Source organism: Hyla sarda, chromosome 8 (genome assembly GCF_029499605.1).
Source record: "Hyla sarda isolate aHylSar1 chromosome 8, aHylSar1.hap1, whole genome shotgun sequence".
NCBI lineage: Eukaryota > Metazoa > Chordata > Amphibia > Anura > Hylidae > Hyla > Hyla sarda.
The window spans coordinates 182,794,383-182,811,966 of record NC_079196.1 but is presented as its reverse complement, the minus strand read 5'-3'; the positions used below and the strand labels follow the sequence as shown (position 1 = coordinate 182,811,966).

Sequence of the window (17,584 nt, the reverse complement as noted above, 5' to 3'; positions counted from 1 at the left end):
GGAAGCCAATTAAGCTAATTGGGCCAGGCACCAATCATTGGTGCACTGGCCCTTTAAGTCTCAGAGAGCTGGCGCGCGCGCGCCCTAGAGAGCGGAGCCGCGCGCGCCAGCACAAGACAGCAGGGGACCGGGACGGGTAAGTGACCTGGGATGCGATTCGCGAGCGGGCGCGTCCCGCTGTGCGAATCGCATCCCCGACGGCCATGACAGTGCAGCGCTCCCGGTCAGCGGGACTGACCGGGGAGCTGCAGGGAGAAAGACGCCGTGAGCGCTCCGGGGAGGAGCGGGGACCCGGAGCGCTAGGCGTAACAGTTACATTAGTACAGTGATCCCTCAACTTACAATGGCCTCAACATACAATAGTTTCAACATACAATGGTCTTTTCTGGACCATTGTAACTTGAAACCAGACTAAATATACAATGCTATGGAATCTGTGAAACATGTTAATGGCTGGAAGAACCGACCAGTCAGAATGGACATTTCACTGGTAAAACCCTTGTAGTCCTAAAGTGCATGCACTTACTGGTGTCTGGTAGCGCTTCCCTACAGTACAGGGAGGTACTACATGTTCTGTACTACTCTTTACCTGTATTATTGAAGTACATGCACTGACTGGTGTCTGGTAGCGCCCCCTACAGTACAGGGAGGTATTACATGTTCTGTACTATTTACCCGTATTACTGAAGTGTATGCACTGACTGGTGTCTGGTAGCGCCCCCAACAGTACAGGGAGGTATTACATGTTCTGTACACTTTACCTGTATTACTGAAGCGTATGCACTTTCTGATGTCTGGTAGCGCCCCCTACAGTACAGGGAGGTATTACATGTTCTGTACTCTTTACCTGTATTACTGAAGTGTATGCACTGACTGGTGTCTGGTAGCGCCCCCTACAGTACAGGGAGGTATTACATGTTCTGTACTCTTTACCTGTGCCAGGATTAGCTGCTCCTTTGGGCATCAGGTGGGGGCGGCTCCATTTAACTTTTTTTTTAGGACATTGCGTGATCTGTACAGGACCCTGAAGAAGCTCTACATAGACGAGTGTTTCCCAAAAATGATGCCTCCAGCTGTTGCAAAACTACAACTCCCAGCATGCCCGGACATCCTTTGGCTGTCCGGGCATGCTGGGAGTTGTAGTTTTGCAACAGTTGGAGGCACCCTGCTTGGGAAACACTGACATAGACAGTGATTTACAGCTCCTGTAAGATCTTTCTTACTTTTATATGTAAGGATTTGCTTTATCTATATTAGTTATCTACTTATTTTTCTTTAATCCTCACTTTTTTCCTATTTTTGGATGACATTTTGGTGACTTCAGAAGCAATTACCAGGTTTCCATAGAGTTCTGGTCTCAACATATGATAGTTTCAACATACAATGGTCGTCCTGGAACCGATTAATATTGTAACTTGAGGGACCCCTGTAATGTATTGTATAAAAACATTGTATGACAATAAAAGGTCAAAGAATTCGGACGACCTTTTAGGTATGTCAATATTACTTCCTGTTAAATGAAATAAAATACTTTGGGTCTTTGCGGCAAACTGTTATTCATTCCTTGTTCCCCAGCAATGACGGTGTTAAGCAGTTTAACCTTGGCCAGGCATGTCCCTTTGATGTCTATTGATGTCCTGCATTTCAGGGATGTGAGGGGACTAGGCTTGTAATCCCCTTTACAGATCAATGAGTCATCCAGCTGCCATCCAAATACAGTATATGTGCACCACATACAAGGATGAAGGGTTTTCTTCCTGAGAACGACTCGTGTCTGGTGGTTGGATCCTCGACGCTCCCAGGCGGTGGCATCTAGAGACGCTGAGGTAATGTACTGTGTATGGTTTCTTCACCTCGATGGATGTTTTAGGATTTTTGTACCTGCTGGAACTGATATAATACTTTCAGATTTTGCTTTATGGATTTTCTATGTAGTTAAAGGGGTACTCCGGTGAAAACCTTTTTTCTTTTAAATCAACTGGTGGCAGAAAGTTAAACATATTTGAAAATTACTTCTATTAAAAAAAATCTTAATCCTTCCTGTACTTATTAGCTGCTGAATACTACAGAGGAAATTCTTTTCTTTTTGGAATGCTCTCTGATGACATCACGAGCACAGTGCTCTCTGCTGACATTATTCTAATAATAATAACGCTTTATTTATTGTTGTCCTTAGTGGGATTTGAACCCAAGGCAGCAGTGCTAACCACTGAGCCACCATGCTGCCCTTAGCATACATCTGTTATGCATCTGCTATGCATGGTTGCTAAAATGGACAGAGATGTCAGCAGAGAGCACTGTGTTCGTGATGTCATCAGTGCTCCAAAAAGAAAGGAATTCCCTCTGTAGCATTCAGCAGCTAATAAGTACTGGAAGGATTAAGATTTTTTAATAGAAGTAATTTACAAATATGTTTAACTTTCTGCCACCAGTTGCTTTAAAAGAAAAAAGGTTTTCACCGGAGTACCCCTTTAAATGTAGGTTTCTACTTGCTATCCAGTTCTGTTTGTAAGAGTACCACAGGAAAGATGGATGTTGCATTGTATGTCCTTCCCCATACAGCCCAATAAAAGTCCTTTAAAAGACTTCCAACGAATAATGCAGTTAGAATGCTGCATAGAGTGGATAAAAATGGGCGATACCTTTAAGACATACAGCCCAGATGTCAAATACTTGCTTGTGCATAAAATGATCAATTCTCTTTCACATCTCATTCTCCTGCCTAAATGGTAAACACAGATATAGCAGAACCAAATTTGTCATTGTGTCAGTTATTTGTTGTTTTAGGGTACGTTCCCACACAGCGTATTTTGCTGCGTATTTGGTGCTGCGTATTTTCCTACCCATTGACTTCAACAGAGAAAATAAAATACGCAGCAGCAAATACGCAGCAAATACGCCGTGTGGGAATGTACCCTTAGGGTGCATGCACACCACGTTTTTTGCAATACAGTTCCCGTATCAGGTTTTTGATGAAAAAAGGATTCCTCAAAACCGGACTAAACTGTATCAAAAAGTGTGCACAAATTTGAACCCGTATACGGTTGAAAACCGTATACAGTTTGAAAAATGATGTCCGGTTGCATCCGTTTTTTAAGAAAAAAACCTATACGTTTTTAACTTTTCTCTAAATTTTGAATAAAGTTTCACTTGTTTGATTGAAATTTCAAGAAAAGAAACTGTGCAAAGTCGAAAACCGTATGGTGAAAACCGGATGGAACCGTACGCATATACAGTTCTGTGCGGTTCCCATTGACTCCCATGTTAGAAAAAAAACGTATATGGTTTAATACAGTTTTTCACCCGGACCAAAAAACGTGGTAGACTACGGTTTTGGGTACAGGAAAAAAACCGGACACAACCGTATAAGACGCAAAACGGACTAAACCAGATGATGCGTTTGACATACAGTTTACAATGTTAAGTCAATACATACAGTTTTCTATACAGTTCCATACGGTCTTTAACTTGAAACCGTATACGGGAACTGTATAGCAAAAACGTGGTGTGCATGCACCCTTAGACAGGACTGCAGATGAATGTACTATATTATAATAACTGAGACATTAAGAGTTAAGAGAGACATTTCTAGATTTATTTTTTACTTTAACATTTCAGTGAAAACTTTGGGGGAGATTTATCAAAAGCTGTGCAGAGGAAGAGTGGTGCAGTTGCCCATAGCAACCAATCAGATTGCTTCTTTCATTTTCCACAGGCCTCTTTAGAGGCCTGTGGAAAATGAAAGAAGCAATCTGATTGGTTGCTATGGGCAACTGCACCACTCTTCCTCTGTACAGCTTTTGATAAATCTCCCCCTTTGTAATTCACCCTCCATGTCAGATTGGTGCAAGGACTGTGGAGTATGAACATTTATGTTCTTTTTTTACCTATGTACTTTCTGCATTTCGGCCCACATTTATCATTGTCTTTAGACTGTTTTTTGTGTCTAAAAAAGGGGCAAAAAAGGCGCAAGCAGGTTTTTTTGCGCCTTTTTTTGCCCCTTTTTGTTTACACATTTCTGCTGATTTTGAGTTGCAATCCACTGATTTTTGGCAATAGACATGATATGGAAGGGATTTATCATTGCCCCTTTTTGTAAAAAGGAGCAAAAAAAGGCGCAAAGCCACTGAAAAGTCTCTAAAACTACGCCAGCCCAGACATGGCGTAGCTTTTTGGTGTATGTGTAGACAGAAATTTCAGAAAATGTGACCTGCACAAAATTTATCAAAGCTTTTACCTTTTAATAAATTTGGTGCTCCTACACATTATCAGCACACAAAAAAAAAAGTGTAAAAAAAATGCTTCACTTGCACTGCAATGATAAATGTGGGCCTTCATGTTGAGGCTATGCTCACACGGCAGAATTTCTGCTGAAAAAATTCTGCTAGAAAATTCAGCAAAATTTACTACACATTGTGTTAATTGGGGATCCCTCTCTCCCATTTGTACAGCATAATTTCTGCTACAGAAATTCTGCAGCATAAATTCTGCTTTCCAGATTCAGCAAAAACAATGAAACTGTCTTTAAAGTTTGCAGAATTCTGGGCAGAATCCCATTGAAGTCAATGGGGCTTTGGCAGAATTCTGTGTTTTGAGCACACAAAAATTCTTCCAAAATTCAGCAAAATTGCAAAAACTCTGCAGCAAGCTTTGCAGAATAGAATTTGAGCAGAATCACAGATTTTTTTACAGTGTGAACATAGCCTAAGGCTGGGATTCCACAACTGGATTGAACATCGTCAATCAGAATCTGCTGGAGAAGTCCTGGTACTGTAGTAAATATGACACTACTAACTGCATGAGGCAGATTACCATGGACATTACGCGCCCATTCCAGAGCACCTACAAAATCTTGCCACATATATATCCCAAGAAATGAAAACAAATATTTTTGCAAAAAATATACTTTATTTAATATACAAAAATTGTTATTACAAAAAAAGGAAGAAAAAGCCCACTCATAAAAGGATAGGGGATAAGATGCCTGATCGCGGGGGTACCGCCGCTGGGGACCCCCGTGATCTTGCATGCAGCACCCCATTACAATCAGTCCCCGGAGCGTGTTCGCTTCGGGTCTGATTACTGGTGATCACCGCCCCCTCAATGCAAGCCTATGGGAGGGGGGCATTTGGAGGTGCATGTGACCATGACATCACTCAACCTCCTCCACTAGGTTCTTGTGCACAATGGATGCCCATAAAGAAGGCTAAGTGACATTACTTCTCCAATGACAGGTGTGTTTTCCAGTCAACAGCCATATATTATTTCTCTTGCACATGGCTGAACCACACAACCGCCATGTACTTTCCTACATGCCCCATTGTGTCCTGTGTGAAAGGATATATTCTAGCCTATAAGCTGATCTTTTTTGTGTGTGTAAACAAAAAAAAACACTGTTTAGGCCTTTGCTTTTTATGGGGTGAAGAACACCCCAGAAAAAATAAATAAATAAATTTTGCTGTGTTCAGTTCATTCTGTCTGGAGGGCAAATGTTAGCTTGGAGTCAGTAGAAAAGTATGAAACATACTTCCACCCTTTTGTGGCGTTTTCAGACAGCATGTTGAGTTTATGGTGCTTTTTCCAGGAAACTTTGGAATTTTTCCTCCCATAGACTTCTATGGAAGGAAAAAACGCCAAAAAAAAGTGTGGATTTCAATTTGGTGTTTTTTCCATACAGGTTTTTTTCGGAATTTTTTTTGGAATACTGCCACTGAGCCACAGTCAGAAGTGTATTCAAAAGTAATGGGAAATATAAAGGAAGGATGTATACTTCTCCTTCCTACTGGGTCCCCTTCTGACTTACAAACTGCAGTGGCAGTTAAAAAAAAAACAAAAAAACACCAGAAAAAAAAACCCTGTGTGGAAACCTAGTCTAAATGTACTACACGTGGCCCTTATCAAAACTTGTGCAGAGGAAAAGTTGCCTATAGCAACCAATCAGATCACTTTTATTATTGAAAAAGCCTCTGATCGGAAGAATCAATTTGATTGGTTTCTTTGGGTTACTGGTCAAGTTTTCCTCAGCACAGGTCTTGATGAATCTCCCCCTATTTGAGGAAGAACAGTGCAGTTGCTCATAGCAACCAGTTAGAGCCCTTTTTTTTCATTTTTAAGGTCTTTGAAAAATTAAAGAAGCAATCTGATAGGTTGCTATGGGCAACTGCACCGTTCTTCCACTACACAGGTTTTAATAAATCTCCCCCTATAGGTCCTAACACCACAGAAATATATACTTCTTACATTACTGACCATGCTAACGAATATGGAGTAGATTTATCAAAACCTGTCCAGAGAAAAAGTTGCCCAGTTGCCCATAGCAACCAATCAGCTCGCTTCTTTCATTTTTAACAAGGCCTCTGCAAAATGAAAGAAGCGAACTGATTGGTTGCTATGGGCAACTGGGCAACTTTTCCTGTGGACAGGTTTTGATAAATCTCCCCCCATGATGGTGTCTGTTTTCCAAAGTGAGCAAAAGAAAATGCAAGTAACATCCCTTATAATGGTCTCCAATCTATGGCTCTCCATCTGTTGCAAAACTACAACAACCAGCATGCCAATACAGCCAGCGTCTGTCCATGCATGCTGTGAGATGTAGTTTTAGAACAGCTGGGGGGCCAAAAGTTGGAAACCACTGCCCCAAAATAATAGAGCCTTTCTGAAGACACTGGACACCATGGGGGAGATTTATCAAAACCTGTCCAGAGAGAAAGTTGCTGAGTTGCCCATAGCAACCAATCAGATCGCTTCTTTAATTTCACAGAGGCCTTTTCAAAAATGAAAGAAGCAATATGATTGGTTGCTATGGGCAACACAGCAACTTATCCTTTGGATAGGTTTTGATAAATCCCCCCCATCAGTATTGCAGTCCTGCCCATAACCAGGGATTTACCTCAGATATTGAGCTCTACCATGACAGCTCTCTTATACACGACTCCAGGTGCAGCTACTTATTCCCTATGCTAGTCCTAATGTCCGAGATGGACTTCAGAATGAGGAACCTGCCCCACTCTCCCTCATTCAGATCTTCAGGCCATATTCCAGCTTTTTCCAAAATCTCATTTAGGAGATGTTGTACTTTCTACATGGACAGACCAACATAAGACACGTTTCTAAGGGGCAAAACTATCTTTCTCCAGAACCTACTCGGTAGTGACCGTCTCACTTCAAGTTTCTCTTGACAGGTGTGAACTTTGAAGTAGCTGGACGGTGTAAGGACATAGGTGGAAATAATGCTTCTTATAGAGTTTTCCTTGGCTTTGCTTACTGTGAATCAAGTGATGTCTCAAACCAGACGTGGAAATAAAGCCAGCTCAAGAGCTTCACTTCAAAGTAAAGAAATGGTCCAGTTGGGTACTGTGGGGAAGTCTATTTCTGCTCCTGGAATGCCTTTAGTCAATGTCTCTTTACTGGAACAGACATTTATTCCCTCAAGAAGCTCAACATTAGCTCCTCTGACCGAGCAGAAAGTATCTGAAGATATGAGACTTTATCTACTGAAGAATACCCTAGTGACCTGCAATGATGGAACCACAGCCGGGTAAGCAATTCAAGAGAGCATTTCACCAAGAAGATGTTCAAGATCACTTATCTTCTGCCTTTTTTACTCACAGTTACTACATACGAGAATCTAAAGCCAGCAAAAGATGGATAATATTCCTTGAAGGTACTGACTGCACATATGGCCTATCCCCTTTTAATGCCTACTGATGGTACTTCAACCTACAAAATTGTCACCTCTCTGCTACAATATATTGGTACATAGGCATAAATTGAATAGAACATGCTTTAACTCATTGTCTTCTCTTACTTTAAACAGGTGGATGGTGTTGTTACAGCAAAGAGACTTGTGATGTTAGATATAAGAACACCAGGCGTCTCATGAGCTCGACGGATTGGCCAAAGAGCAGAAGAGGTAATCCTGCACATTCAGGTTATGTTCCCATATGGTTTCGCAGAAGATTTTTAGTTTTTGTTCTGCTTTCTAAGGCAGACAATGGAATATGTTGTATGTTTTAGATTTGAACGAAAATAAAACTGTATATTAAATGGTATCGATCATATTAACAAACTTCTGACATGTCAGATTGGTGGGGGCCAAGAGATATATATATATATATATATATATATATATATATATATATATATATATATATATATATATATATATATATATATATATATATATATATATATATATATATATATATATATATATATATATATATATATATATATATATATATATATATATATATATATATATATATATATATATATATATATATATATATATATATATATATATATATATATATATATATATATATATATATATATATATATATATATATATATATATATATATATATATATATATATATATACACATACACACACACACACACACAGGGGGTCACGTCCTGGGAAAAAAAGTGTGGGAACTCATCCGAGATTTCCACTTAAAGGGGTACTAGACATCTTTATACCCTATCCAAAGCATAGGGGATAAGATGCCTGATCCCGGGGTTCCCGCCACTGGGGACTCCACGTTCTCCCTGCTGCACCCAGCGTTCGTTTAAAGCATTGGGTGCAGCCCCAGAGGCTTGTGATGTCACGACCCCTCAGTGCAAGTCTATGGGAGGGGGAGTGATGGCAGTCACGCCCCCTCCCATAGACTTGTATTGAGGGGGCATTACTGTGACGTCACGAGCCTCTGCCCCGCATCACCAGTCATTCAGCACGGAATGAAACTCGCTCCGTGCACCGGATGTCTGGGGTGCCACAGCCAAGATCAGACATTTTATCCCCTATACTTTGTATAGGGGATAAGATGTCTAGGGTTGGGGTACCCCTTTAAGGGCTGGTCCTGCAGGACTCCTGCTAATGGGAACTGCATTCCTGCTGTGGAAAAAGTGCAGGAACTCGGTTCCCATGAGTTCCTGCAGGACTTGAGCCATATATAATATATTATAGTGTGTGTCCAATGGAGTTTTAACTTTTGTGACTATGTACTTTATTCACTGAATAGCCAGAAGGGCAAGAGCTTTATTGTAAAATAGTGTGTGAGTTCTGGATAGGTGGTGTAAATAGCTCAGAAGGGTGAATAACTGGGGGATAGGAAAATGAAGCTCCCGAAATAAAGTTCCCACCCATCTGATGTTTTTAGTGAAAATTACAGATGGTCAACCAAATAGTAAAATCTCAGGAACTGTTGAGCATAGCAAACAAAAAAGAAGGGGAAAAAACCATTAGATTCTTGGCATCAGAGGCTACAAGATAATATATAAAATGTTAGTATTTGTTTAGACTGATCACAGCTCTTCTTTTATTCATTAGAACCTAGCGGTAGAGTCTGGTCCATACCCACAGAATCACTTGTAGAAATGTATGTATCTGTACTTCACAGATCTGTAATATGGACATTTCCATTGGCTCAGATGTATAACTTTGATCATACCTCAGCATATAAGTTTGGTTTTCCAAACATGTGATACCACTAATAACAAAAATATTTCTTCATATTATAAGCACAGAAAAGTACTAATAATGTGCCTGCTGTCTTGAAGAGGATAATACTCCTGTCCTCTTGCTGTTGACAGGTACTGGAATTTTGTCACCCCGACAAGATGAGAATCCTCATTGGTGGAATCTAAATGCAGTGTAAGTTTCAAGTCCAGTATGAGACTGTATAACAGACAAGGTAACACCTAATTTTGCAGAAATTAACAGGAGAGGTATAATAAACTGTAGTGAAGCCATTGCCTTTAGCATTTGATCGGATTCCATCTCTGTTTTCCATTCTGTCAGGAAAAAGTCGGGAACCCTCCATACACATTAGCTGGATGGCCAGGGTTTACCTTTTGTGGTCAAATATATGTAAGAGACCATTGGAAAACACTCATTGTCTTGTCTTCTGGTGGCACAGCAGCCATTACCGCTCCATATATTTCCTTTTGAACCATTCCACTTTTTGAGTAATAGTTTATTTGTTCCCAGTACTAACTAAATGTTTTATTCTTAACTTTTCGACAGCTTTGTGCCATATTGCTCAAGTGACGTCTGGAGTGGAAACATATCCCAATCCCGGAATGGTATCTATATAATTTTTTTTAAAGATTTTCTAGAAATCATATCATTAGAGGTATTCTGGAATTTATTAACTTATTTCTATCGTGCCCATTATGCAGAGTTATGTCAGTCCTACAGTTACTTGTTTTACTGATCTTCAGCAGATCGTCCATTTTTTGGTTTCTTAACACCCCCCCTTTTGTCTTGGGTCTTTCCCACGATCCTGTTCGGCTCGAGAGAACAGCTGATCACAGGAGGCTTGGCTTATTCTTGTCTTCCCTGACAAGCCAGCCCCCTGATATGTGCGCTCCATGTAAACGTGCCAGATGGAGTGCACACGTCATCATGTGGTTGGCTTGTTAAAATTACGTTGTCCAAGAACAGGTTCACATGTATTATGGATATAACATCCTGAGTCTGATGAGGATGCGTAATCGCCCTCCTGTGTGGTTGTGCTAGATAATAATAGTCAGCATGCAAATTTTTTTTTTTTTTTTTTACATATTTAAAAGCCTGCATAACCATGCTGGATATGGACTATGCTAGATTGCCAGACATAAACAGTGCTCAAAAGAAAATGAAGAAAACCCAAAGATAACACATCCTAGATCTGAATGAATGAACTAATTCTATGAAATACTTTAATCTTTTTACATAGTTGAATCTAAATCAATGTAAAATCACACAAAAATTATCAATGGAAATCAAATTTATCAACCCATGGAAGTATAGATATGGAGTCACACTCAAAATCAAAGTGGAAAACCATACTACAGGCTGATCCAACTTTAATGTAATGTCCTTTTAAAACAAGTCAAAATGAGGATCACTAGTGTGTGTGGCCTCCACGTGCCCGTATGACATATGACCGCATAGGTCTGCTCCTGATGAGGTGGTGGATGGTCTCCTGAGGGATGTCCTCCCAGACCTGGACTAAAGCCTCCGCCAACTCCTGGACAGTCTGTGAGGCAATGTGGCATTGGTGGATGGAGCGAGACATGTCCCAGATGTGCTCAATCGGATTCAGATCTGGGGAACGGGCGGGCCAGTCCATAGCATCAATGCCTTCCTCTTGCAGGAACTGCTGACACACTCCAGCCACATGAGGTCTAGCATTGTATTGCATTAGGAGGAACCCAGGGCCAACCGCACCAGCATATGTTCTCACAAGGGGTCTGATTATCTCGGTACCTAATGGCAGTCAGGCTACCTCTGGCAAGCACATGGAGGGCTGTGTGGCCCCCTCCAAAGAAATGTCACCCCACACCATTACTGACCCACCACCAAACCGGTCATGCTGGAGGATGTTGCAGGCAGCCGAACGTTCTCCATGGAGTCTCGCAACTCTGTCACATGTGCTCAGTGTGAACCTGCTTTTATCTGTGAAGATTACAGGGTGCCAGTGGAGAATTTGCCAATCTTGGTGTTCTCTGGCAAATGCCAAATGCCCTGCACGGTGTTGGGCTGTATTTTTTTTATTTTGAGCAGTGTAGTATGTGAACCTGGCCTAAGCAATCCTTAGTCCACACACTACACAGCCTGAACTTTAAGCCTGTGCAACTTTGCTTTGTTGACATATTTGTAACAAGGCCTCGGGAGAAAATAAGCATTCGTGCTGCTAATGGTTTTAGCTCGCGGGGGGATTACCTATACTGGAGTAGCTACAGCTGTACCAAACCCTCTCCTGCAGACAAATATAATTTATTTATACCATGTGCATCTGCCAATTGTGTCTCATCTTGTATTGTCTCCTGAAACTTTTTTTTTTTTTTCCCTACAGACTATGCTTTCATGGGCTCAGCAATTATACAGGAGGTGATTCGTGAGTTGGTACCAAAAGGCATTAAACAAGCAAAAAGTGTCATTCTAGCTGGTTCCAGGTATATTCTAGCTTGCATATTGTGTGTGTGTGTGTTTATATGTATGTGTGTGTATGTGCGTATGTATATGTGTGTGTGTGTGTGTGTGTATGTATATATATATATATATATATATATATATATATATATATATATATATATATATATATATATAATATATACACACACATTGAGTGATCATTGTCTATCGATAAACACTATCTATGTATAGTCATCTAATATGTGACATATATGTATTAAGTCCAAAATCAAGTAAGCTAGGTTTATAAACAATCAGAAAATCTGATCAATGTGAATTTGTGGCCATTGGGTCTGAGCTCAGATAAGTTTTCTGTCCGGTGGGATAGATTTCAGTATATTGACCATGTACACACACTGGGAAGATTTATGAAAACCAGTGTAAAGGAAGAGCGGTGCAGTTGCCCATAGCAACCATTACGATTGCTGCTTTCACTTTTAGAGGTCTGTTTAGGAAGAAAGAAGCAATCAGGTTGCTATGGGCAACTGCACCACTCTTCCTCTACACAGGTTTTGATGATTCTCCCCCCACTAATCCTTATATTATGTGCATGATGAAAATCTCTGTGCTGTCCTTTTTGGACTATGTTGGCACTATATACAGACAAAAAATATTAGTGGGCCAGACAGAAATATAATCTGGTTTTTATTGATCTTTTCTTTTTGTTAACGTGTGAAGATGTTCCTGTAAAAACATAGGTAATGAAAAGAAAAGAGAGGGACCGCGCCTCGTGTGTTACCTAAGACACCAGAGGGGATAAAGAGTGAATAGCACCGGCCTTTTAGATGGCTGCTCACCTTATGACAGATATTCAGTGCTTATCGCCCCTAGATAGGGGTACAATCATGTTCCAGACAGAAATGAACTGCAAAGCCCAATAGGCCGCAGAAGTGGGTGATCAAATCCTGTCTGTGAAGTAAGTGAAGGAAGCAAAAGGACCCATACATCAGGCGCTGTTCGAGATTCCAGCAGGGAATAAGTATGTCCAAAGCGATTGGGGCATTAAAGCACCATCAGGCACTATGTTTATTCAGTTGAGAAACCAATGACGCGTTTCGGAGGTACAGCCCACCTTCCTCAGATTGGCATACACAATATTACACAAGCAGCATATTTAGAGAGAAGAAAATGGGTGCCAGGTTAAAGTGGCTGGAGTTAACCTCTCCCACATAAAACATGCAGCAGCCCCACAAAACATCATAAAAATAAACACAAACCACAATGTATTAAATAACAAGCAGTGTGCACCTGTATAAAATATATAATATATGCACAAATGAACCTAAATGGGAACCTATGTAAATAAACAAATGACGTTCTACTATGGTGCAGAAACGAGGCTCAATGAATTAGATAACATAAGCGGCCGTAGTATTTAGCAGTCAAGGAACGTGATCGCAAGATTAGCTGTCAATCTGATGGTGTAAAACACACATCCGGCTGGGCGCATATATAAAGCGCATCTGCAGGATATTGCCGAATATGTACTTAACTGAGCGCGTATTTGGCTGGCGTGATGCGGAGCACATCTCTGCACTCTGTTTTGATCAGGGACCACGGAACGCCGCTGGCCAATCGGCGCATGTTGCAGGAGGCAAGAGGATGAATGGGGACGCTCGCCCGTGTGTAGTGCTGTGAGCAACGGATTCAAATGGCAGCCGCTGAAATGAAAGTAAGAAATGCTGTCAGATCAAGGTACTCAGTCAAGGATCTATATATAGAGCAATTATAAGCCAACTAATGGCAGGGAAAAGAATGAAAACTATGGGAAGGCCCCTGTATATAAAGTATCGGGGGATGTATATGCGATCATATATGTAATATTAGGAATAAGAATGGCATATTGCTTGACAATAAATAGAAATAAAATAGAAAAGTGCATAATGGTGTTATAAATATAAATAAAATAATTAAGTATAAATTCAACCGAGGAATAGTGTATAAAAATTAGTATATCATCTGATTTCAGTGGAGTTGGTATCTTGCGGCTTAAGACCTAGATGTACGAGAATAAATAATTAAAATATATTATATAAACACATATTACATATAAATAAATTAATATAAACATGTAAAATGGTATTATGGGCTATAGTAATAAATATAAATGAATATCATTACAGTACACTTTCAATAAATTCATTTGAGACCATATGGCATCAAGGTATGCAGCTTGTAGATCCACAAATTTTCTCTTCTTTTCAAGGAAGAGAAACAATGGGGATCATCGATGGATATTCCCTCTATAGGTGTAATAGTAATACACTTAAAATCATAATTTTGGACTTCAATCAAGTGTCGGGAAACACTATGGAGTCTAAAACCTAGGTTTGTGTTTGTTTAATCTGTCCCTTAAGCACTGTTTCGTGTGACCAACATACTGGAGGCCACAGGGACAGCGGAGCAAATACATCACAAATCTGGAATAACAATTAAGAAAAGATTTTATTGGAAAGGATTCTTTAGTGACATTAGATGCAAACTCTTTAGTTTTATTTGTAATGCTGACACAACATTTGCATCTGGAGGTACCACATTTGAAGCTTCCAATTGTGTCTAAGAATGTAGTCTTTGGGAATTTGTGGGCCTTCAGTTTGCTCTGAGCGACTATATTCCTCAAAGAGTGATTACATCTGAATGTTACGCCCAGCCTAGGAGGTAATAGTTTGTTTAAAAAGGGACCCAGTAATAAAATCGGCCAGTGTTTATTAAGAATCTTTTTGTTGTCCTTATTTTCCCTACAGAAGCTGGTGATAAAATTGATAGACCAGTCTTTAGTGTCCGTAGGCTGACTCCCTTGTTTAGTGGTGCTTCTATGTTTCCCTGATTGTAAACATTAATTCTGGGATAGTTTGTTTGCTCTTTTCCGACACCTGATTGAAGTCCACAATTCTGATTTTAAGTGTATTACTATTACACCTATAGAGTGAATGAATATCCAAGAATGATCCCCCATCGTTTTTCTTCCTTGAATAGAGAGAATTTTTGCATCTTCAAGCTCTGTACATTGATGCCATACGGTCTCAATGAACTTATTGAAAGTGTACTGTAATATATTAATTTTAGATTATATTTATTACATTATCCCGTAATACCATTTTACATATTTATATGTAATTGATATGTGTGTTATATAATATATTTTAATTATTTATTCTCATACATCTAGGTCTTAAGCCCCAAGATACCCACTCCACTGAAATCAGATGATATACAAATTTTTATATTCTATTCCTCGGTTGAATTTATACTTAATAATTTTAATTTTACATTTATAATGCCACTATGCACTTTTCTATTTTATTTCTATATATTGTCAAGCAATATGCCATTCTTGCTCCTAATATTACATATATGAATATATATATGCGCCTTCCCATAGTTTTCAATCTATTCCCTGCCATGAGTTTGCTTACAATTGCTCAATATATAGATGAGGCCGGATGAAGTGGGTAGTTCCCACGAAACTACCGGTGTAGCCTCCGTGCGCTCCTTGAAGATGCCGATTCTGCCGATGTCCCCGGACTCCGATGAATGACAGCCATAGCCTAGCGGTGAGTGCATACTACTTTTCTTTTTCAAAGTTACCACTATACTTCAGATTCTTTGTATGCACCCCGCAGTTGGCATATCTATACGAATACCCGAACCGCCATATTCATGTACATGTCTCCATATAGCCCGATTATAGATTAGGAGTGGATATTCACCTTGTGAGGGCCCCGTTTGTTCTTCAATATTGTAGCTCAATATATACGGTAGATCCTTGACTGAGTATCTTGATCTGACAGCATCTACTCAGCACTCTGTTTTGGATCCGGTCCTCACAGCACTACACATGGGCGAGCATCCCCATTCATCCTCTTGCCTCCTGCAACATGCACTGATTGGCCAGCGGCGTTCCGTGATCCCTGATCAAAACAGAGTGCAGTGATGTGCTCCGCATCACGCCAGAGGACAGCCAAATACATGCTCAGTTAAGCACATATTCTGCATTATCCTGCAGATATGTTTATGTGTTTTACACCATTCAGATTGACCGCTAAATACTACGGCCGCTTATGTTATCTAATTCATTGAGCCTCGTTCCTGCACCATAGTAGAACGTCATTTGTTCTTATTTACATAGGTTCCCATTTAGCCTCTCTTCTGCACAGTACTGCCGGTTCAAGGAGTGAACGGGCATGCTGTGACCTACAGTCATCACCACTAACTTTTAATTTGTGCATATATTATATATTTTATACAGGTGCACACTGCTTGTCATTTAATACATTGTGGTTTGTGTTTATTTTTATGATGTTTTGTGGGGCTGCTGCATGTTTTATGTGGGAGAGGTTAACTCCACCCACTTTAACCTGGCGCCCATTTTCTTCTCTCTAAATATGCTGCTTGTATAATATTGTGTATGCCAATCTGAGGAAGGAGGGCTGTACCTTCAAAACGCGTCATTGGTTTCTGAACTGAATAAACATAGTGCCTGATGGAACTTTAATGCCCCAATCGCTTTGGGCATACTTATTTCCTGCTGGAATCTCGAACAGCGCCTGATGTATGGGTCCTATTGCTTCCTTCACTTCTGTAAAAACATGGCACATGAAGCTGCTCCATTTTACCACTAGGTGTCAACACACTACTTTTTTTTTTTTTCAAATACCACCTTTTTTGTAGCTGGTTGAATTAACCTAGGACAATGACCTGAATTGCTCCCTTCTACATGTGTGTCTGCTTCATGTTACCGAAGAACGGAATTGTAGAATAACAGCTAAAATAGCCATAGGCATCAAAAGGAATTATTTATAGTTCAGGACCGAAGGCCTAGCCTTAGCATATGCCATGTGTATTAGTTTGGTGTGGGTTCTGAATCTCGAAACCCACCAGCAGTATCAATACTATTAATAAATTCACTACCTGAAGCTGTAATGAGCTGCAATTCCATGCACGGCAGATTAGTAGGGGGGGAGGGGGGGTTTATGACTATGGTAAAGTCCAAGAACTCCTGCACCTTTTAAAGGGGTACTCTGCCCCTAGACATCTTATCCCCTATCCAAAGAATAGTAGATCAGATATCTGATTGCAGGGGGCCTGCCGCTGGAGACCCCCGCGATCTCCCTGCATTCGTTTAGAGGGTCGGGTGCAGCACAGGAGGCTTGTGATGTCACGTCCACGCCCCACCCGTGATGTCACGGCCACACCCCGTTAATGCAAGTCTATGGGAGGGGGCAAGCCTCCGCCCCGCATTGCCAGTCATTCGACATGGAGCAAATATCGCTCCATGCACCGAATATCTGGGGTTCCGCAGCCGAGATCATGGGGGGTCCCCAGTGGCAGGACCCCACGATCAGACATTTTATCCCCTATCCTTTTGGATAGGGGATAAGATGTCTAGGAGCGGAGTACCCATTTAAAGGCATTCATAAATGGTTAAAATGCATCTGTAATCTGCATGGCTCTCCTTTAAAAATACTTAGAGTGATATATGCATATCTTTTCTATGAATCTGTAAACATGCGTCTTCGGATCACATCAAAGGGGCACAGCATTCAGTTAAGCATTTCTTACCCTTTTTATTTATGAGTTCAGTGGAGGCCTTAACAGCTGGACCCCACTGCCTTCT

The 17,584-nt window shown here is 40.5% G+C and overlaps 1 protein-coding gene across 3 annotated transcripts in view; it reads left to right on the top strand.

Moving 5' to 3' along the window:
• The window catches only part of LOC130284028 (palmitoleoyl-protein carboxylesterase notum2-like), a 56,540-nt gene that overhangs the window by 24,352 nt on the left and 14,604 nt on the right, over nt 1-17,584 (top strand). The window contains exons 1-8 of one of the 3 annotated variants that reach the window (XM_056533925.1): nt 1,379-1,492; nt 1,649-1,826; nt 7,182-7,537; nt 7,611-7,663; nt 7,817-7,912; nt 9,600-9,660; nt 10,033-10,091; nt 11,849-11,948. In XM_056533925.1, the coding sequence (XP_056389900.1) occupies nt 7,230-7,537; nt 7,611-7,663; nt 7,817-7,912; nt 9,600-9,660; nt 10,033-10,091; nt 11,849-11,948 (677 nt within the window). In that variant the 5' untranslated portion in view covers nt 1,379-1,492; nt 1,649-1,826; nt 7,182-7,229. Of the gene's footprint in view, nt 1-1,378; nt 1,493-1,648; nt 1,827-6,422; nt 6,465-7,181; nt 7,538-7,610; nt 7,664-7,816; nt 7,913-9,599; nt 9,661-10,032; nt 10,092-11,848; nt 11,949-17,584 lie in introns of those variants that run through there. The other 2 variants (XM_056533927.1, XM_056533926.1) reach the window with 2 other exon arrangements.